Source organism: Acomys russatus, chromosome 19 (genome assembly GCF_903995435.1).
Source record: "Acomys russatus chromosome 19, mAcoRus1.1, whole genome shotgun sequence".
In the NCBI taxonomy this organism is placed as follows: domain Eukaryota; kingdom Metazoa; phylum Chordata; class Mammalia; order Rodentia; family Muridae; genus Acomys; species Acomys russatus.
Window position 1 is genome coordinate 54,367,303 of NC_067155.1, and position 20,358 is coordinate 54,387,660.

The following is a 20,358-nucleotide window of genomic DNA, read 5'->3' on the forward strand; positions in this document are numbered from 1 at the left end:
TGGCCCAGCTGTATTTCTCACTTGACTCCTGTGAGCTGTTTTATGAGGAGCACCTGGCCCTCCCCCAAGCCCCATGTTGCTAGCCCAGGTGCTTCCTGGCGAGGCTGCAGGGTGACCTCTTCAGGTGAGTTAGTCACATGTGGGTTCACTTGCACCAAGAAGGTCCCAAGTGGGCTGCACTCTGCAGTCGGCTCTGGGCTGTGGATGAGTAGGCTGGTGTGGACTGCTGGGCATCCTGGCAGAAGCAGGAGCCAGGCTGGGTACATCCTAACATGGGCCTCTGCAGCTGGATCCGGGCTGCAGGGAGCCAGACTGCGGGCAGCCAGGCCCTCATTGATCGCAGTTCTTGGAAGGCCTGTCACGAGGACAGCAAGCGGAGAGTAAACAGTGCCGGTGGCCAGCAGCCGTCAGGGTTGGGCCAGCTCACTTCTAGGGACTGGCCAGTACTGTTCGTTGTCATCGAGGACACGGCACCATACTCCTCCTCCAAACCTGAGGCCTCCAGAGACCCTGTAAGCCAGGTAAGGTTGGGCCCCAGCTGAGAGTCTGGTCCCTGAGCCCCCAGCGGTGCCTCTGTCACCCTGTCCCTTTCCTCCTGGAGCCTCAGGGACTTCAGGGTCATTTGTTCATTCATTCCGTCTTCACTCGACCACTCTGTCCAAGGCCTGGCCAGGCTGGGCATTGTGTAGAGGAAGCGTCATCTTGCTACACCTCCCCTCCCTCCCCCGGAGCTGTCTCTTGCCCGGCTCTGGGGCTCCAGCTGGTATATGTGTTGCCACGGGCTGCCACCCGCTGCACGGCGTAGTGACAGCCCTGAAATATCCCATGATGTTGTCAGATCCCAGGGCTACAGATAGACATGGCAGTTAGGAGCAGATTCTCAGGTCCTGATGGGTCTGTGGGAGGCACAGCCTCTCAGTGGCTTGCTGGACACTCAGGCATCTCGGAGGCTGGTGACGTGGAAGCCCTCAGGGCGCTTTTAATGCTGTTTTTTTTTTTTTTTTTTTTTTTTTTCGCACGTGCGTTGATGAACGTCTGGCGCTTTGGGTTTTGTGTGTCTGTCTTGCTGTACTTGCTGATGGTCAGTGTTGCTCTGGACTGTGGGAAGTGAGCTGTGACCTTGTAGGCCTCAGTACTGAGGAGCCCAGAGAGGCTTCAGAGAGGCCTGATGTCAGGCTGGGGTCAAGGGCTTGCTGTGTGCCAGGTGTTTGTAGCATCCTGGCTTGATGGAGAGTGCTGAAGCACAGACAGGTCGGTTCCCTTTTCTGCAGTCACATAGCCAGTAAGTGGTAAGGCTGGGCTTTGAACCCTGCACTTGGCTTTCAGGAACAATCACATACGGCGAAGGTACCCTCTGGGGTTCATGCTAGACTCACTCTCATGCCGTGGAGCACACATGGGGCGGGGAGAAGGGGAGCCTCATTGTTACAGAGGTCAGCACTGAGGAGGTGGGGTGCATTCAGCTGGGTGTGCGGGTGACCTTATCGAGGATTCTAGGGGGCCTTACCGCTCCGGTGAGCGCAGCACTTGTCATTTCCTTGTCCTCCCATCCGGAGCTGTGACCTGGAGAATCAGCCGTTGGAGGCTCTGTGTCATGGCGCAAGCTCACACAGCCAGGACGTGGCAGAGGCAAGTTTCAGGCTGTCCAGCTGCAAGCCTACTACCATGGCTTTGCTTCTCCCACATGCCCAGGTCAGGGACCATGAGGCTCCTCTGGTCTCCTCTCCCAGTCGCCAGGCCGACCCACCCCCAAGCCCCGCCCCAGGAGGCTTCCCTTGTCCCCTCCCACATTTATCCTTCCCATTGGCCGCCTGTGAAGTTGCAGCATCAGATTCAGGCCTTGTTGCCCAGAGTGTCCCTACCTGCTGGACAGAAGAATGTAAACTGAGCCTGTGTGTGTGTGTGTGTGTGTTGGGGGAGGGGAGGAGGAAGATGGGGGGAGGAAGAGGCAGGAGGGGGTAATGTGACGGAAGGCCTTTCTTTGATCTTGCCTCAGAAGGTTCTAATTCAAGGTCAGAGAGCTTAGAAATTGGTAGGAAGGCCCAGGGCCACGCTGGGGGCCCCCACTAAACACAGCAGCAGCCTTTGGACACCCCTGGCCAGCACCTCACATGGCCGCAGAGCTTTCTTTTGTATGAGGAGGCAAACTTCTGAAGGAGATGGCGTTGCCAGCCAAATGCCACCCCCCACCCCCATCTTTCTTTATTTGTTCTGTTTCTGTAGTTCAAGGGAAATCATCTTTCAACTTGGGAATCAGGAATGGCCTTCCCCAAGCCTCATGTCCCCAAAGGCCCTGGCCAGGCTGCCCGCCCTGCTTAGAGAGGCCTTTTAGTCAAAGGCGCAGCCCAGGCCAGGCCCCAGTGGATGCCAGTAATGTATTCACAGTCGTGACACGCAGCCCCCGAGTGTCCTGAACCCCGGCCTCCGGGGATTGCTGAGGCCACGCCATCGACCCAAAGTCCTGGACCAATGCCCTGGTCTAAATTCATCAGGCCCAGCAGCTCCCCTGGTCGTGGGCCACTGAATAATTTACGGTCCCTGGGAGCGGTGGGGAGCGGGTCACTGGAGTTCATGGGTTAATAACAGGTTTGGTTTTCGATGTCAGCAGCTCTCCCGATAACGTATGAAAGAATCCTATTCTGTTGATTAGATTTTGAAATGGATCAATTTTTAATCAGCCAAACACCTGACTCACTCAATAAGGTCCGCATTGTGCAGACAGGATGGAGGCCGGCTTTATTTACAGGAGTGTTTGTTTTTTGGGGGGGCCTGTACGCAAATGCCCGCCCCACCCCACCCCCTCCTGGCAGGAATTGACCGGGTTATCTCTGACCTCAAATGGCAGCGTTTGATTCCCTTTCTGATTAGTTGGGAAATCCATGGGTCTGTTTAAGAGATAAGAATGACAGCTAACAGTTTGATTTAGGCATCGCGCTTATTGATGGAGAGAGCATTTATTTGCCAATGAAGAAATTTTGCTTAATGTAACATCAAGAAAGAAAGAGGAAACAGAGAGCTAGTTCTGGCTCCTGCTGTGGCTGGGGGGTGGGAGTCGGGGTGGGGTGGAGGGTTGTTGGGGTCCCTGGCCCTACACTGGGATGTTCTTAAAATAGCATCCGTGAACAAGTACTGCAAATTATAAAGATAGATGATGGCAGAGCAGGGTGTGGCGCCTGGGGTCATTTTATCTATTCACTCAACAAACACCGGAACTGGTAACATTAGCCTCCAACTGGGGACAGCTTGGGAGGGTGAGAGGATGGGTCGGGCAGTTCTGGTATCAGGAGATGGTATTGGGGCCAGCCCTGATTGTCCATGGAGGCAGAGGGGGATTAGTCACTATAGATGATTTCCTCAAACTCAAGAGCTGGGAGCAGGAAGTAGAGAGGATGTGTTGGGGGCTGTACTTTCAGCATGCTTTTCAAAAGCTGGGGCCTTGGGTAGACAAGCAAATTAGAGCAGTGTTCACTATAGAACCTTCTAGAAGAACCTGTTAGAAACTGTAGATGGTAGAGGTCCCTGGGATGGAGTTTCTGGGTATGCCGAGGTGTACACAGTCATTTGGAGGAGGTATACCTTGGCTTGCCTCATGCTGTGATAATCCAGCTGTGTGGGGCATAGGTGTGGATGTTGGGGGGGGGGAGCTGGGCGTCAGCTGCTATCCTCTCAGGGGACCTCCTCCCTCTCACTGCAACTGGTAGAAGTTATGAACTTGATGGGCCCTGGAGCATCCTGGGTAGAACTTCTTCCTCCCATGGGCTCTTAGTCTGAGATTGGTAGGCATAGCGACCCATCGCAGGGAGACCGTGGTGAAGAGGCAGCTGAGCTACCATTAGGAACTGCTCAAGGGTCTGGCTCTGGCTTGTGACCTGAGCAGGATCAGGTTTTCTGAGCCTTTGTTTCTTACACATAGAATTGGAATAAGAGGGACATCACATCTGTCTCACGGCCTGTGGGACTATTGTCCTGTCGTCTCATGCAGCCCTTTCATTTGTCTGGTAGCCACCCCCCAAAACAACGTTCTTTGCACATCCATGCACACGACACTGCTGGGCCATCCCTACCCTGCTTAGTCTCAACATGATTAAGCATAGACTTTATACACTTCTTTTGCTGATCAATTCCTCTCATTAAAATGCCAGCTCACCTGGGTGCAGTGATGCACCTTTAATCCCAGCACTTGGGGAGGCAAAGGCAGGTGGATCTCTGTGAATTCAAGGCCAACCTGGTCTACAAAGCAAGTCCAGGACAGCCAGGGATACACAGAGAAATCCTGTCTCCGGGGAGAGGGGTAGATAGTATACAAACTCAGGGGGCTAGAGAGATGGCTCAGAGGTTAAGAGCATCACCTGCTCTTCCAGAGGTCCTGAGTTCAGTTCCCAGAAACCACATGGTGGTTCACAAACATCTATGATGTGATCTGATGCCCTCTTCTGACATGCAGGTGTACATACAGATAGAGCATTCATATATATAAAATAAATCTTAAAAAAAAAAAATACAAGCTCTGGGAAGGCAGGGACTTTTGTCTTTTAGGCGTGCCTCCGTGTGCCACGTATCTGCAGTGGCATCTGGGACACAGTAGGTGCATGGTTAAGTTCCGGTTGCGGGGAAGGAACAAGATGAGTTGACGTCATCTAAGCTACAAGCTCTGTTGCATTGCTGCTCATGTGACTGCTGGCAGGGAGCTCTTGAGCCGTGCGGTTTCCTCCTCTGTTGGGTGCTGAGTTTTCTCCTAGGCATTGGCAACAGTCAGCTGATGCAGACTCTGAGTCTTTCTTTGTCCTCCACTGGAGCATGTGATTCTACAGTACATAGGGCCTGGAGGAGCAGCTGGTACCCACTTCTGTAGGCTGCAAAGCCAGGCTGCCCTGGAGGGGACCTAGATTCACGCCTCAGTCAAGGCTGTGTTGTCCAGGGGACCTGACCCAGGCCACCATGGTAACCACAGACCAAGTCCACTCCCCCGCCCCCCAAAAAAAACCTCCTATGATGAGGGACTCCCCACTCAGAGGACTCAGGAGTGGGTGGGGCAGTAGAAGGGACAGGACATGGTGACAACAGGATCCCATGGTAATCAGGGTGATTGCGGAGGTCGTGTGAGACAGTGTCTGGAGGCTGCATCTTGTGCAGCTGTGGCACAGCAAGAGGAGGCTGGCAGAGTTCACGGGCCTCTACCTGCTGGTGACCATGTGTCTGGCTTTCCCCCAAAATACAAGGCCAGATCTTCTCAGAGTTGAATGGCCAGAGCATGGAGCCCTGCAGCTGTCCAGGCCTGGGAGCTTTGCCCCAGAGGAAGAACCTGAGGTCTGGTCTCTCTGAGAGGCGTAATAATTCTTGAGTTCAAATGAATGACTGATCTGAAGAAAAGGCCTTTCTCTGTGACAGTGGACACCTACTGTGTGCACACTGCGGAGGCCAGCCCGGTGCTCACGGGACTGTACTCTGGTAATAGGGCCCAGTTAGCCAAGCATGAGTCATATGTGATCACCGATATACCCTCCACAATAAAAGGGTGCAGGGGTGTTGGGAACCCTGGGACTGGAAAGGAAGCCGGGAAAAGAGGCCAGTTTCAGGGTCACCTGCTTGGGACAGACTACTTTGGTGGGCCCTCACCACAGAACCTAGTGAGAGCCCACAGTGGCATCTACATGAGTCCTGGGGGACGAGAGGTTGGTGGTTGGGGGTGCCCCTGGACCACCAGGGGGACAGAAGTAGCCATGTGCCCTTCTCAGAGACTGTTCGCAACCTGTGGATGGGTTGTGAGATTACCTGAGAAAGCAAACTTTTTCTTTTCCTGACCCCCCCCCCCCACTGCCCCTTTTAAGGCTAGTTTATAAAGGATTTCTTTTCCTTTTCTCGCTGTGAACAGGCCAGGGGCTATTACGGAAATAGTAAACAGAGGGTGCCCGGCAGAAGCCGGTCTGTTTTAATTAGGGCATTAAAGTAGCTTAGCGCTCACACTTTATATTTTTGCGAACTTGATTGTATAGCATTTTAAATACCTGTGAACGTTTTAAGGACTCTGGGCGATGGATTATTTGCAGTTTCACAGGAAGCTTCTATTTTAAAAGCAGGCCGGGGTGAGGGGCTGTGCAGGCTTCGCTGCGGTGCTTCCTGGGGGAGTGAGTCAGGCCGCGGTGTTGGCAGGTGGCCAGCGATGCGCCTGGCTCTTACTGAGCCACCCTGGGGTACCCTCTGCAGGGGGTGCACCCTACTGGGTGCCCAGCCGGCATCCTCACAAGCCTTGGTTGCTCCTGAGGCCTGATGGTCCTTCCCTAATGTGGTTCCTAAGTAGCTGTCCCTCCCTTTCCAGCCACTGGGTGACTTGGATGACCTCCACAGCTCCCAGCGTCTACCCCCTCAATATCCTCTCCAACTGCCATCCCAGGATACAGAGTCTCTTTGCTCAGAAACCTCCCAGGGGCTTCCATCACCCGCTTAGGCCCCATGGCCTTGGCCAGGCAGCTTCTGGTGCCCTCCTTACTCACCCCTCCATTCTCTCTCACACAAGTACCCCTCCACATTCTCCTATAGTCCAGGCCAGCCCTTGATTCCCCGTTCTCTCAGCACCTAGTCATCTTAGGAATTTGTGTGTATGTTCATTTATGTGAGTGTGCGTGTGTGTGCACATTCACTTGGAGGGCAGAGGCCAGATGTTTTTCTCAGTTATTCTCTGCCTTACTTTTTTTTTTTTTTTTTTTTAAACAAGAGCTCTTGCTGGGCCCCAGGCTTGCCAATTAAGCTAAGCTGTCTGGCCACGACGCCCTAGGGATCCACTTGTATCTATGTCCCCAGCACTGTGATGAGAGAGAAGCATTACCACATCCGATTTTTACGCAGGTTGCTGGGGATGATGCTCAGTTTCCTGTGCTTGTGTGGCAGGCACTTGACCCCCTGTATTGTCTCCTCAGCCCCTGCTAGTGTTAGACTAGTGGTTCTTAACCTTGTGTCGTGGTGACCCCCCCAACCATAAAATTATTTTGTTTGCTACTTCATAACTGTAAATTTGCTACTGGTATGAATTGCAGTGTGTGACCCCCTGTGAAAGGGTTGGTTAACTCCCAAAGGGGGCAAGACCTACAGGTTGAGAACCACTGGATTAGACCCTGCACCGAGCATACAGCAAGTTTCCCTACCCTTGCAGGAGCTCGCCTTCAGATGAGAGGAGTTGGACTAAACCAACCACAAGCTTCGTGTGTCTGGGATGAGTGTTCTGGAGATCCCCTCCTATTAAAAGCTCTATCCTCAGCCTGAGGCCCTGTTGGGTGGTGACAGAACCTTTAAGAGGCATGACCTAATAGGAGTAAGTGAGATCACTGCACATGCCCTTGAAGGAGCACTTGGGGACTCATGGTCCCTTCCTCTTTCTCTTCTTGCTTTCCGGCTGAGGGGTAGCATTTAAAGGTGTCCCCTACTGATACAAATGACATTCCCAAGGAGGGTAAGAACAAGCCAGGGCATCTCCTCCCTGCTCCTTGCTCAGAGGTAGCCTGGAACCTGCCACACGGAAATGTTGACAGCATGGTGATGGGCAGAGGTCACATTGGGCATGCCCCCAGGGAGCCTGTGGTTAAGCAGCTACTAGCCCTGGTCTGTAGCATGCTAAAGAGGAATCTAGGGGAGGGTTAGAAAGGCTGCCCAGGGCCTTCTCTGCCCAGGCAAGGTGTTTGCAAGGTTTGGAAAGCATCAGGAAGCCAGTGGGCTGAAAGGGGGAAGAGGGTAAAGCCAAAGAAAACCTTGCGTGCTTTTGGTTTAGACACACCCTGGGTTTGCGCATGCCTGCACCTTTCTCCAGGCTGCCTTCTCCTTCTTGGTGCCTTCCATTTCCGCTTCCAGAGCGTCTGTCCCTAACCATTTTAGTTGAAACACTCCCGTATCTGTACTCGACCTACACCCTCACGTCCTTCCCCAGCGTGCGGCTCAGTGCCCCATCAGTTACCAGGCTGTTGGTCTGAAGTCACGCTGAGTTGAGAGATCTTGTTGTCTCCCAGTTAGGACTGAGTGGATTTCCCACCGGCGGGCAATGGCCACCGGAGAACGTTCTCTGAGCCCATTGTTGCCCGGCAGCTACATGGATTGTGAGGGCAAGGGTCAGGAATGTGGTGGTGGGCTGCAGGAGGCTTCCAGCGCATGCTCCATCTGGCCTGCAGCCTAATTCCTGGTCCTTGAAGCAACAGGCCAGCAAATGGAGGATGTACAGCAATGGTTCCCTGTTCTAAAGGAAAGACTTACCTTCCATTTCTTCCAGAAACATTGGCGATGTGGATAAATACATCCTTTGTGCCACAGCTGGCGCTCATCTGGTCTGAGAGCAGGGGAGTGCCTTGCTGGTTTCATGGGTGGGTGAAGTGCAAAGGTCACTGATGCCCCAGACTTCGTGGCCTGAGGTGCATCAGCAGGGGAGGGGGATCTCTTCTTTATCAAAGGGAGCAGGTTCGGCTGACCTGATGACTTCTTTTCTTTTACTGATGAGAGCTTGGAACGTATTGATTGAGGTGATCAACATTTAGATCTTTCATAGTTAATGAGGAGCTGTCTGATTGATATCGGAAACAGTCACTGCCCGGGGCTTTTAATGAAGCCTGCGGAGCGGAGAGAAATAGACGCTTGACATTCCAGGTGGAGGAGTGTGGGCAAGGGAAGAGGAGGGCTCTTTTCCAGTCACTGCCCTCTGTCCTTGGAGCCTGGCCCTGCCCCGTCCTGCCAGGGTAGCCCCTGGCCCCATCACTCAGAGGACCCTTCAGTCCTCTCCTGTGAAATGAGAATGGAGGTAGTCCTGTTCTCTCTGGGAAGACTTGGTGGCTTGTGAGAGTCAGAAGTGACACTGTATGTGAAGTCCTTGGCATGATGGGGACACAATGAAGTTTCCTGTTGGTACCCGGCCTTGAGGTTGGTGCCTTAAAACCTGAAAAGTGGCATGCTGTAGAAATGGTACGCTGTAGAAATTTCCCTACTTTCCTGGGTGACAGTGATGGGCTTGACAAAGACGCACACTGCCTTCTCTGGCTAGCATGTCTTCATGCTTGTGGGCTTTGCCACGTGCAGTCCACCCAGTGATTGGATTCTGTGTGAGCAAAAGCCGGGGTTACAGGAGGGGACGACGACACTTGCCTTTGACATCGCTTGCCTAGAACAACACTTGAGCATAGTAGGAACTCTGTGGTTTTGTTTTTGTTTTGTTTTGTTTTGTTTTGAATGAGTGTCCGAACGTGCCTGGAGGGGATGTGTCTAAGAACCAAGAGCAAGATCCCAGAGAAATGGAACTAAAGTTGACACAAACCTGCACAAGAATGTTCCCCAGCAGCTTTGTGCGTAGGAGCCTGAGATCGAAAACAAACCAGCTGGTTAGACCTGTGGCATTCCCATGTGAGCCATGGTTGTATTGCGGTATGCTTGCATGAGCTGATGGTTACATTAGCCCATGGCCTGACTGTGGTACGTGTGAACCTTTGACTAGACTGTGATACACCCATGTGAGCTTTTGTCTAGATTGTGGCACACCCTTATGGGCCCGTGGTTATATTATGATATGCCCACCTGAACTAGTGGTTAAGATTGTGAGGCACCTTCATGAGCTGATGGCTAGACTGTGGTATGCCCCTGTGAGTCTATGGTTAGACTGTGGTATGCCCCTGTGAGTCTATGGTTAGACTGTGGTATGCCCATGTGAGTCTATGGTTAGACTGTGGTATGTCCATGTGAGTCTATGGCTAGACTGTGGTATGCCCCTGTGAGTCTATGGCTAGACTGTGGTATGCCCCTGTGAGTCTATGGTTAGACTGTGGTATGCCCCTGTGAGTCTATGGCTAGACTGTGGTATGCCCATGTGAGTCTATGGTTAGACTGTGGTATGTCCATGTGAGTCTATGGTTAGACTGTGGTATGCCCATGTGAGTCTATGGTTAGACTGTGGTATGCCCATGTGAACCTGTGGTTAGACTGTGGTATGCCCCTGTGAGTCTATGGTTAGACTGTGGTATGTCCATGTGAGTCTATGGTTAGACTGTGGTATGCCCCTGTGAGTCTATGGTTAGACTGTGGTATGCCCCTGTGAGTCTATGGTTAGACTGTGGTATGCCCATGTGAGTCTATGGTTAGACTGTGGTATGCCCCTGTGAGTCTATGGTTAGACTGTGGTATGCCCCTGTGAGTCTATGGCTAGACTGTGGTATGCCCCTGTGAGTCTATGGTTAGACTGTGGTATGCCCCTGTGAGTCTATGGCTAGACTGTGGTATGTCCATGTGAGTCTATTGGTTAGACTGTGGTATGCCCCTGTGAGTCTATGGTTAGTCTGTGGTATGCCCCTGTGAGTCTATGGTTAGACTGTGGTATGCCCCTGTGAGTCTATGGTTAGACTGTGGTATGCCCCTGTGAGTCTATGGTTAGACTGTGGTATGTCCCTGTGAGTCTATGGTTAGTCTGTGGTATGCCCCTGTGAGTCTATGGTTAGACTGTGGTATGCCCATGTGAGTCTATGGCTAGACTGTGGTATGCCCCTGTGAGTCTATGGCTAGACTGTGGTATGCCCCTGTGAGTCTATGGTTAGACTGTGGTATGCCCCTGTGAGTCTATGGCTATTCTGTGGTATGCCCCTGTGAGTCTATGTTTAGACTGTGGTAATGCCCCTGTGAGTCTATGGTTAGACTGTGGTATGCCCCTGTGAGTCTATGGTTAGACTGTGGTATGTCCCTGTAGTCTATGGTTATTCTGTGGTATGTCCATGTGAGTCTATGGTTAGTCTGTGGTATGCCCATGTGAGTCTATGGTTAGACTGTGTATGCCCATGTGAGTCTATGGTTAGACTGTGGTATGCCCCTGTGAGTCTATGGTTAGACTGTGGTATGCCCTGTGAGTCCTATGGCTAGACTGTGGTATGCCCCTGTGAGTCTATGGTTAGACTGTGGTATGCCCCTGTGAGTCTATGGCTAGACTTGGTATGCCCCTGTGAGTCTATGGTTAGACTGTGGGTAATGCCCCTGTGAGTCTATGGCTTAGACGGTGGTATGCCCATGTGAGTCTATGGTTAGACTGTGGTATGTGCCCTGTGAGTCTATGGTTAGACTGTGGTATGTCCCTGTGAGTCTATGGCTAGACTGTGGTATGCCCCTGTGGTCTATGGTTAGACTGTGGTATGCCCATGTGAGTCTATGGTTAGACTGTGGTATGCCCATGTGAGTCTCTGGTTAGACTGTGGTATGCCCCTGTGAGTCTATGGTTAGACTGTGGTATGCCCTGTGAGTCTATGGTTAGACTGTGGTATGCCATGTGAGTCTATGGTTAGACTGTGGTATGTCCATGTGAGTCTATGGTTAGACTGTGGTATGCCCTGTGAGTCTATGGTTAGACTGTGGTATGTCCATGTGAGTCTATGGTTAGACTGTGGTATGCCCCTGTGAGTCTATGGTTAGACTGTGGTATGCCCCTGTGAGTCTATGGTTAGACTGTGGTATGTCCATGTGAGTCTATGGTTAGACTGTGGTATGCCCCTGTGAGTCTATGGTTAGTCTGTGGTATGCCCATGTGAGTCTATGGTTAGACTGTGGTATGCCCATGTGAGTCTATGGCTAGACTGTGGTATGCCCCTGTGAGTCTATGGTTAGACTGTGGTATGCCCCTGTGAGTCTATGGTTAGACTGTGGTATGCCCCTGTGAGTCTATGGCTAGACTGTGGTATGCCCCTGTGAGTCTATGGTTAGACTGTGGTATGCCCCTGTGAGTCTATGGTTAGACTGTGGTATGCCCCTGTGAGTCTATGGTTAGACTGTGGTATGCCCCTGTGAGTCTATGGTTAGACTGTGGTATGCCCATGTGAGTCTATGGTTAGACTGTGGTATGCCCCTGTGAGTCTATGGTTAGTCTGTGGTATGCCCCTGTGAGTCTATGGTTAGACTGTGGTATGCCCCTGTGAGTCTATGGTTAGTCTGTGGTATGTCCATGTGAGTCTATGGTTAGTCTGTGGTATGCCCCTGTGAGTCTATGGTTAGACTGTGGTATGCCCCTGTGAGTCTATGGCTAGACTGTGGTATGCCCCTGTGAGTCTATGGTTAGACTGTGGTATGTCCTGTGAGTCTATGGTTAGACTGTGGTATGCCCTGTGAGTCTATGGTTAGACTGTGGTATGCCCCTGTGAGTCTATGGTTAGACTGTGGTATGCCCCTGTGAGTCTATGGCTAGACTGTGGTATGCCCCTGTGAGTCTATGGTTAGACTGTGGTATGCCCCTGTGAGTCTATGGTTAGACTGTGGTATGCCCCTGTGAGTCTATGGTTAGACTGTGGTATGTCCATGTGAGTCTATGGTTAGACTGTGGTATGCCCCTGTGAGTCTATGGTTAGACTGTGGTATGCCCCTGTGAGTCTATGGTTAGACTGTGGTATGCCCCTGTGAGTCTATGGCTAGACTGTGGTATGCCCCTGTGAGTCTATGGTTAGTCTGTGGTATGTCCATGTGAGTCTATGGTTAGACTGTGGTATGCCCCTGTGAGTCTATGGCTAGACTGTGGGTGAGTCTATGGTAGACTGTGGGTATGCCCCTGTGAGTCTATGGTTAGACTGTGGTATGCCCATGTGAACCTGTGGTTAGACTGTGATGTGCCCATATGGGCCTATGTGTAGTTTGTGGTGTATGTACCCATGGGAGCCTTGGTACATCCACATGAGCCTGTGACTAGACCATGGTACATCTGTGTAAGCCTGTGGTATGTCTACACTGTAGTATGGTGCTCATTGCTAAAAGAGAGTGAACTGTTAGTAAGTGAGCAACATGGAAGAGACAGTAAAGAATTATGTGGGAAGAACTCAACCCTATAACTGGATGGCTCCAGTGTGGGGAGGAAGTAGGGGGACAGGGTCCATGTAGCCTGGGCTGGCCGCAAGCTCACTAGGTAGCATAGGATGACCTTGAACTTCTGATTGCCTTGCCTGTACCTTCCAAGTACTGGAATCCCAGGCCTGGACCTCCAGGCCCCTCAAGGATTCTGTTCAGTGACCTTGCAAAGAAGAAATTGGAGAAGCTGGAGCAGGGTGGGAGCATTTGTGGCCATGGAGTGTTCTAGCTTGACTGTCCTGTGTTCTTTCTGTCACATTTTGTTCATTGGAGTCTTCAGGCAGCCATGTGAAGGAGATGGTGATAGTGTCACCATGTCACAGAGGAGAAAACAGAGAACTCAAGGGGCTTGCCTGAGGACACACATGGTGAGAAGGGAACTCAAGCCAGGTTTCTCCCCAGGCCTGTGACTCAGAAGTCCTGTACAGAGAGTTGCTTGGCTTTTCAGGCCTGGATGGCTTCAAATCCCCAGCACCCACAGATGGAAGCGGCATGGTGGGGTATGCACCTGTAACCCCCGTGCTGGGAGGCTGGAGTGTTGAGAACCCCTTAGGTTCTTTTACCAGCCCATGTATCTGAAGCAGTGAGTGCTAGGCCAGTCAGAGGCCCTGCCCCAAAGGAGGTGGGTGTCGTTCCTGGAAATGGCACCCGAGATGGCATGCGCTTGTGCACGTACACACACTCACACGCACATGCGCACGTGCACATGCACACGCACACACACGCACACAGATATCAGTATATTCATCTTGTGAAGTGGGAAGAGTCTGTACAGGAAGAAAAACCTAGATGGGACAGCTGGCCCCGTTTGGCCTTTATGCTCAGGGTGTAGGGGAGGTACTCACACCTCAGGGTGACAGGGAAGGGATCTGACTCAGACGCTCCTTTCCTGGAAGACCTGGAGCCAACATCTAGCACCAGACTAGCCAAGGTCAAGGTCCCATTGTAGGGACCTGAGTCTAGGGGGAGGTGCAGCAGGGACATTGAGAGGTGCGGGTAGCTCACCTTACCAAATACACAGCCTCCATATTGACTTTTCCCAGCCCCAAGAACCTTTTAGAGATCCAGCTAGATGCTGCCAGGTTCTGCATGCTCTTTGTAGGAGAGTGGCCGGCATTCTCCACAGGGGGGAGCTCGGCACAGCCACCATGTGCAACCACAGGTGTGGAGGTGATGGGCTCCACTGCAGGTGTTGGGCTGCATGCTCTCCACAGGTCCAGGAAGGTTGTCCCTGATCTTCAGCCCTGGGTCAGTTGCACTCCTTGGCACCCCTCTGTCAGTTTCAGACCTCTCTCTTTCCACTTGGGAGGAGACAGTCATGGGAGCTAGGCCACCCTGGCCCCACATGCCATCTTCACTTGACTTATTGGCACTTCCAAGGTCCCAGATCTGGCCCCATCTTGGGGTTCTGAGAAGATGTCAACTTCCGGGATCACACTTCAGTCCAACACCAACATCATCAGGAGACATTCAGGCGAGAGTATCCTCTATGCTTGCGAGTTGGGGACTTCCTCAGGTGTGACAGGGACAGGGTTTGTCTTGACTGTGCTACTGTCTCCGTAACTGCAGAGCAGCTATGAATGGGCTGTGTGCTGTGACAGGGCATTGGCCAGTGGTTCCCAGATGGGCATTGCTGAGCCAGAGGGTCCCCCCACTCTTTGAGTGGTGTTAGCTTGTGCAACCCTCCCCAGTCTCAACTGTCTCCTTGGAAAGGTAGAGGTGGCAGCAGGCCCACTCACGAAGGTCTTAAACTCATTGCTGTGGGGCTAATGCCAGGGGTAGATGCGTCCAAGTTCTCACTGTTGGGACAAAGGATGCAGGACTTGGAGAAGTGTGACCACAGTGACAGACACTGGTTTCAGGAACTCAGCCCCACCTCTTGTACCCAGCCAGTGATTGCCAAGGATGCATCAGCAGGACTGAGCTGAGCCATTTACTGATAAAGCCACAGTGGGAGCTTCGAGGCCCCTCTTTGCAGGGGCCCTGCAAGGGAGAGATCATTGCCACCTCATTTTATACAGTGTAACTGAGGCTCAGGCAGGGTGAAGTCTGCCCTCCAATGCCACCCAGCCAGCTGGTGGCAGAACCATGACTCAAACAGGCACAGCTAGGTGTGTCTCCCTTCCTTAGAAGCCTCCGTGCCTCAGTTTCCCTATCAGTAAAATGACCTTTTCTCTAATAGAGTCATTAGGTCCTTCCCCTGCAGTGGAACCACTGGAGCCTCAGTAAGGTGACAAGAGCCCGGCTCACTCCCCCAGCAGGTCTCAGCTTCCTTGTCCCTCCCTCACACCACGACTTGAGATCTTTTACACGGATGGGAACTGTGTGTGGGGAGGTGAGCCTTGGGGTTGGGGTGTGTGTGTGTGAGCGCGCATGTGTTTGCAACAAATATTTTATAATAGACAGGCCTTGTCTGCCACTTCTAAAAGTAGTGGGGAAAAAAACCCACTTTGAGAAAAATAAAAATAACCCAATGTCTAAGATGCTGAAATCATTAGCTTGGTAGGGGCAGCAAACAGGTCCTGGGCTAGAAACTTCCACTTCCATGACAGATACCTACGCTCGCAGGGAACAGGTCCCCACAGTTAGTTTGTGGGCAGAGTGGCCACCTGCCTTGGAGGAATGCTTCCTACAAGATGTCCATCTTTCTTATTTTTACCAGTGACCTAACAATTGATCATTGCCCCGGCGGTGGCCATAGAGTTTTTTTTACACAGAAGCCGACCGCTGCCTCTTAACGTGGGAGCTTGGCTGGGCCTTTGTGCCGATCTCAAGCTGCTTAGAAACTTCTATTTCCTGTGACTGCCACCCTCAGGAGTGAGCCGGTGTGTATCTGCATGCCCCAGCTGGGGGAGGACTGCATGGAGAAGGGCTTCCTGGGTGGCCTGTGGTTAAATAAGTATTGGCCGCTGATGGATCTGGTGGCCCACAACATTGTCACCACGGCAGCCTCGATCCTCTCCATGTCACAGGGGAAGCTTGGTGAGCAGAGTTGGCCCAACAGCGGCAGGATCACCAGGGCCCAGTACTGAGAGAAGCAGAAGAAACTGAAATACTGTGGTCCCTGGCCACTCTGCTGTCACCCACAGCCCAGAGAGTCTAGGAGGACCTTCGGGCAGGCAAGGGTCATCCTTTGAGCCAGGAGAGGTGCTGGGACTCTGGGTCTGAGGCACATGCCTTTCCTCTGAGCTCTGGTAACAGTAGGGCCTGGCTCCTGGTGGCAACCGCTTTTTAAAGCAGCAACAGGATTGTTGAGTCCTACGGGTGTAGGTCTGTTTTGTCTGTGGGACCAGAAGTTTGGGAGTGTTTCCTTGGCTCTGGGGTTCTCCCTAAGTTTCTCTAGCTTGTAGCACCTTGAGAGCATGGGCGGGGGGCTTGTTGATAGCCCTCTGTCTCCCCAGCACTGTTCACCGTATGGCATTTCTCAGGGGGCAGCTTTCGTTAACTGACTCACTGGGTTTTCCTGAGGGGGAGGAACGGATGTGTCTAAGAGCTCAAAGCTCAGAGACAGTTGGGATCAAGTTCTGGTCAGTGACCGGCTGTGTGTCCTCAGGCAAGTGGCCTGGCCACTCAGGGGTTATGTGTTATTGTTGGTCTTGGTCTTTGAAATGGAGGCGAGGACAAATGAGCAGGCTGTTTTATATTTGTTTCCTCATTTGAAAACTAGTGTCCTGTGACTTTCCACCCAGGTTGTCACAGGAGCAAGTGAGAGGCTCCTAGGGAGGAGGGTTCAGGACTGTTCTGAAAGTCAGGGTCATGTTCACTGTCAGAACCGTCATCACCAATGTCGTATGACATTGCACACTGTATGACATCCCGTGCACACTCTCTGTGGCCTGCCTACTTTGTGTGTCTTGGCGCTATCACTCCCCTCCCAACATTTTTTTCCCCCCCTGAGATAGGGTTTCTCTATGTGTCCTTGGCTGTCATGGAACTCACTATGTAGACCAGGCTGGCTTCGAACTCACAAAGCTCCGCCTGCCTCTGCCTCCTGAGTGCTCGGGTTAAAGGCATGCGCCACCACGTTTGGTTCTCTTCCGACATCTTGAAGCCTCTGTTGGGGATACTTTGGACCAGTGGACTCAGGGAATCTCTTGGTCAGAGTGCTGGTCCCAGATCTGTCCTGGAGAGAGCCAGAGAGGAGCCTGGAAAAATGAGAGTGGCTCAAGCCCCTTCTCCTCTTCTTATTAGAATGAGTTCCTTCCTGTGGGGTCTTAGATACCTGGGACCAGGTTGCAGTGCCTGGGGCATGGCTGACCCTGAGTGCAGGCGTTTCTGAGTGAGCTCCAGCCCTAGGGTTTGCTTTATTACTGAGCTCCCCATTTGCTGGGGATGGGGAGGGGGCGGGGGACACAGAAGTTGCCCGGTGCGCAAATGCACAAAACACCGTGTCCCCAGAGTCTGGCCTACACCCTTGTGACCACTTGTGGGGTCCAAGATAGAGCCCTTCAGCGCAGGCAAGAAGCGAACGAACCAAGGCCTCATTCTGTAGCTTCTGGCCGTGGCTCTCTGTCCCCCACCACTGTTGTCGTGGACAACCGTCCTAGTGGCCGCCATGCTTAGAATGGCGGAGGCCAGACCCCAGGCTGGTGCTCTCTGTGGGTTATCTTAAGAATCTGAAAAGCAGGTTGGTGCCCACATGACCCTCCCTTGTGCCTTCTCAGGAGCCAGTCTTGATCCTCCATACCAGAATTCTTCAGATACGTCCAGGATGATGCTGAGGGATCCTCAGCTATCGGTGCCACCTGAACCCCAAGTGTTGCTCTGTGGTGAGAGCCACATTATTCCGGGATGGGCCTGGGGGGTCTTAGACACGCAGTCTTACCACCCACCTCCTTCCTGCCTCCTTCCCTAGCCCCTGCATTTCCACACTACTCTCCAGCCCTCCTCCCCCACCTCAGCCTGGGGCACCAGGGAGAGAACAAAGATGCTCGGTTCGCTCTTTTTGGCTTTATTTATTAAAAACACACTAATCCAAGAGCGAAGCACAGGGCACCAGCAGCAGTGGGAGCTTACAAATTATATTAATCGTGGCAGCAATAACAAATGCATATGGATACACATGTCTAGGCTGCATGGGGGGGGGCACGGCTAGATAAGTGAGACAGGCTGCAACAACAGGGGTAGTGGAAAGCCCTCACATCTCAGCACAAGTAGGGGACACCACCCTTAATGGCACTGAGGGCCAGGACTGGATGCCACAGGAGCCACATGCTGCTGAGGGCCAGCACTGGATGCCACAGGAGCCACATGCTGCTGTTGTGAGCACAGGGTTGGGGCTGTTTCACACGCAGGAACTGCACTGGGCACCAGGAACAGTGCAGGCTTTGTGTCACTTTGTTGGGGTCCTGGTGAGTGGAGCTGACAGGGCCCCTTTCTTGTGTGGTTTGGACTCAGGGTTGGGCCTTTGGTTAGTCAATTCCAGGGATCTGTGTGGTGGCTTAAGGTGCAGCCAGGGTGACCTCTGTACTTTGACCTTTTGCAGAGAGCTCTCATGCCACCACAGAGAGCAGGGGCTGCGGGGCAGGAGCAGCTGGGAGGACTGCTGCAGTGCGCTAGGCCTGTGTCCAGGGTCCTAAGCCTGGAGACTGAGAGTCCCCAGAGCACTGTGGGAGCCACAGAGAGATGTCCGCTAGTGTTTCTGTCACCCACCCGTTTTTCTGCTAGGCATGTAGGGGTCTGGTAGCCCTCAGCAAAGCAGGTAAAAGCCAAGAGGCTGCATCACCTACCTTCCTCCCTCGAGCAGATCTTTGCTTGTATCTGTCTTTTTTTTTTTTTTTTTTTTTTTTTTGGGGTTCTCTTCAGCATCTGTGGAAGGACAGCTCTAAGTTCTGAGACCCGTGGCGGCCCCAGGTTTGTTGGTTCATGCCCACTGCCCTCAGGGAATCCCAGGATCGGACAGACTGAGGCGGGCAGAGGAAACTGGCGTGAGCCTGGGAGCTGGGGAACCCCTGAGAGCTGTGAGTAGGTGCTCAGTCAGCCTGGAAGTCCGAGGACAGCTGCCTGGTCGAGGACAGCAGCCTGTGTCATACATCCTATTGATGGCAGAGGCTAGGCTGTCCTGCTGGACACAGGAGCTCGGGTCCCCCAGCCGGTGACATGGAGGCTCAGAGGGGTCCAGGTATGTGAGAGGAGGCAGCTGAAGCAAAGGCCAGGGTGCTCTTAATGGCAGAGTCACAGCCCAGGGGGTCTGGGTGCCCCAGTGTTAAGAGTACCATTCTAGCTAAGGCTAGCGTTCTGTGTTCTTGGCCTTGGGGCCCATCCCCACAGCCCACTCTGCCATCTCAGGCTCTGTTTGATCTCCCGTCTCACCTAAGCTATCACTGGGTCCAGATTAGGTCCCACATGGAGGTGTGAGGTGAGATGGTGTGCAGGAAAGGTGTTTTGTGGGGTGGGTCATAGAGCCCCACTTTACATCCTGTCCCCCAATTCAGAGCAGTCTTGCCACTCGAAAGCCACTGTATGTGGTGCTTGTGTGGAAATCAGGGTTGGGGCCACAGGGATCCAACTTACCGAGATAGGACTTTGAGGGCTAGTAGTGGGGCTCTGGTCACCTTGACCACATGAGTGGGGCCTGCAGGAACAGTGTAGGTTAGACTCCAGTGGCCAGTAGGTCCCAGGTCTGGAGCCTGGGACACAGCATATCTGTGTCCCTTCAATGCCTGGTCCTGCTGGTGGTCAGCGCAGGGTGTGAGGCGGCATCTAGCCGCCCTCGAGAGCCAAAGAGGTAAAGGCACTGCCTTTAAAATTAGAAGGAAGATGTTTGTTGCGGAGCAGAACCTGCGTCAGCTCTGAGTCCTGTGGGAAGGGCCGCTAGCAGCCTTTCGCATTTATTTTTGCACATTCTTTGCATGTGCTGGCTGCCGGCGGTCCTCTCTCAGCTCGCTCTCGGAGGGGCTCACGCTGCCCATCCCTGCCGTCACTGGACATTACTGCATTAGTGGCTCTGAGGACGACAGAGCTGTCCAGGGTGAGTGTAGGGGTGTGTGAGGAGAACAGGATTCAAAAGGGTGTCCTTGTGTCTGTCTGTGCCCTGCCTACCCTGTGGTCTTTAAGGCTCTCTCCCCTCATGTCATGGCTTCGAGAGTCACTCGCATCTGAGATCGGGTGGGGATCTTTGTCACTGTGCTCGTGTGTTCAGAGGTTGTGGCTTTCTGGGTCTGTCTGTACCTGTCTTCAAGAGGTGGCCATGGGCGTGGCTACATACGGGTCTTCACTCTGCACCCGGTGTGGTCTTGGGGAGATACAAGTCTGTGATTGTAGGTCCCTGTAGCTGCAGGTGTGTGTGTGGCAGGGAGTGGACATGTGTGAGCACACGCTGGTGTACATGTACAGGGGTGTGTATAAGTTCATTTGAGCATGTGTGCATGCACAGGGCACATGGACAGCATGCTGTGTGGGTGCACAGTGTGTGAGCGGTCTGTGTGAGTGATGGTGGGGGCACACGTGAGCATGTTTGGTACATGTGAGCTGCATGTGTCTGTGTGTGTGCATGTGGCACTCTTTTGGCTCCTGACAGAGCAGGGCTGC

General features: G+C 52.8%; 1 protein-coding gene across 1 annotated transcript in view; it reads left to right on the forward strand.

Annotated features, from left to right (window-relative positions):
* Window positions 1–254: 254 nt before the first annotated feature.
* Cux2 (cut like homeobox 2) overlaps window positions 255–20,358 on the forward strand; it is a 160,537-nt gene continuing 140,433 nt past the window's right edge. The window contains exon 1 of the mRNA XM_051161564.1: window positions 255–521. Within this exon, the coding sequence (XP_051017521.1) occupies window positions 273–521 (249 nt within the window). The 5' untranslated portion in view covers window positions 255–272. The remainder of the gene's footprint in view (window positions 522–20,358) is intronic.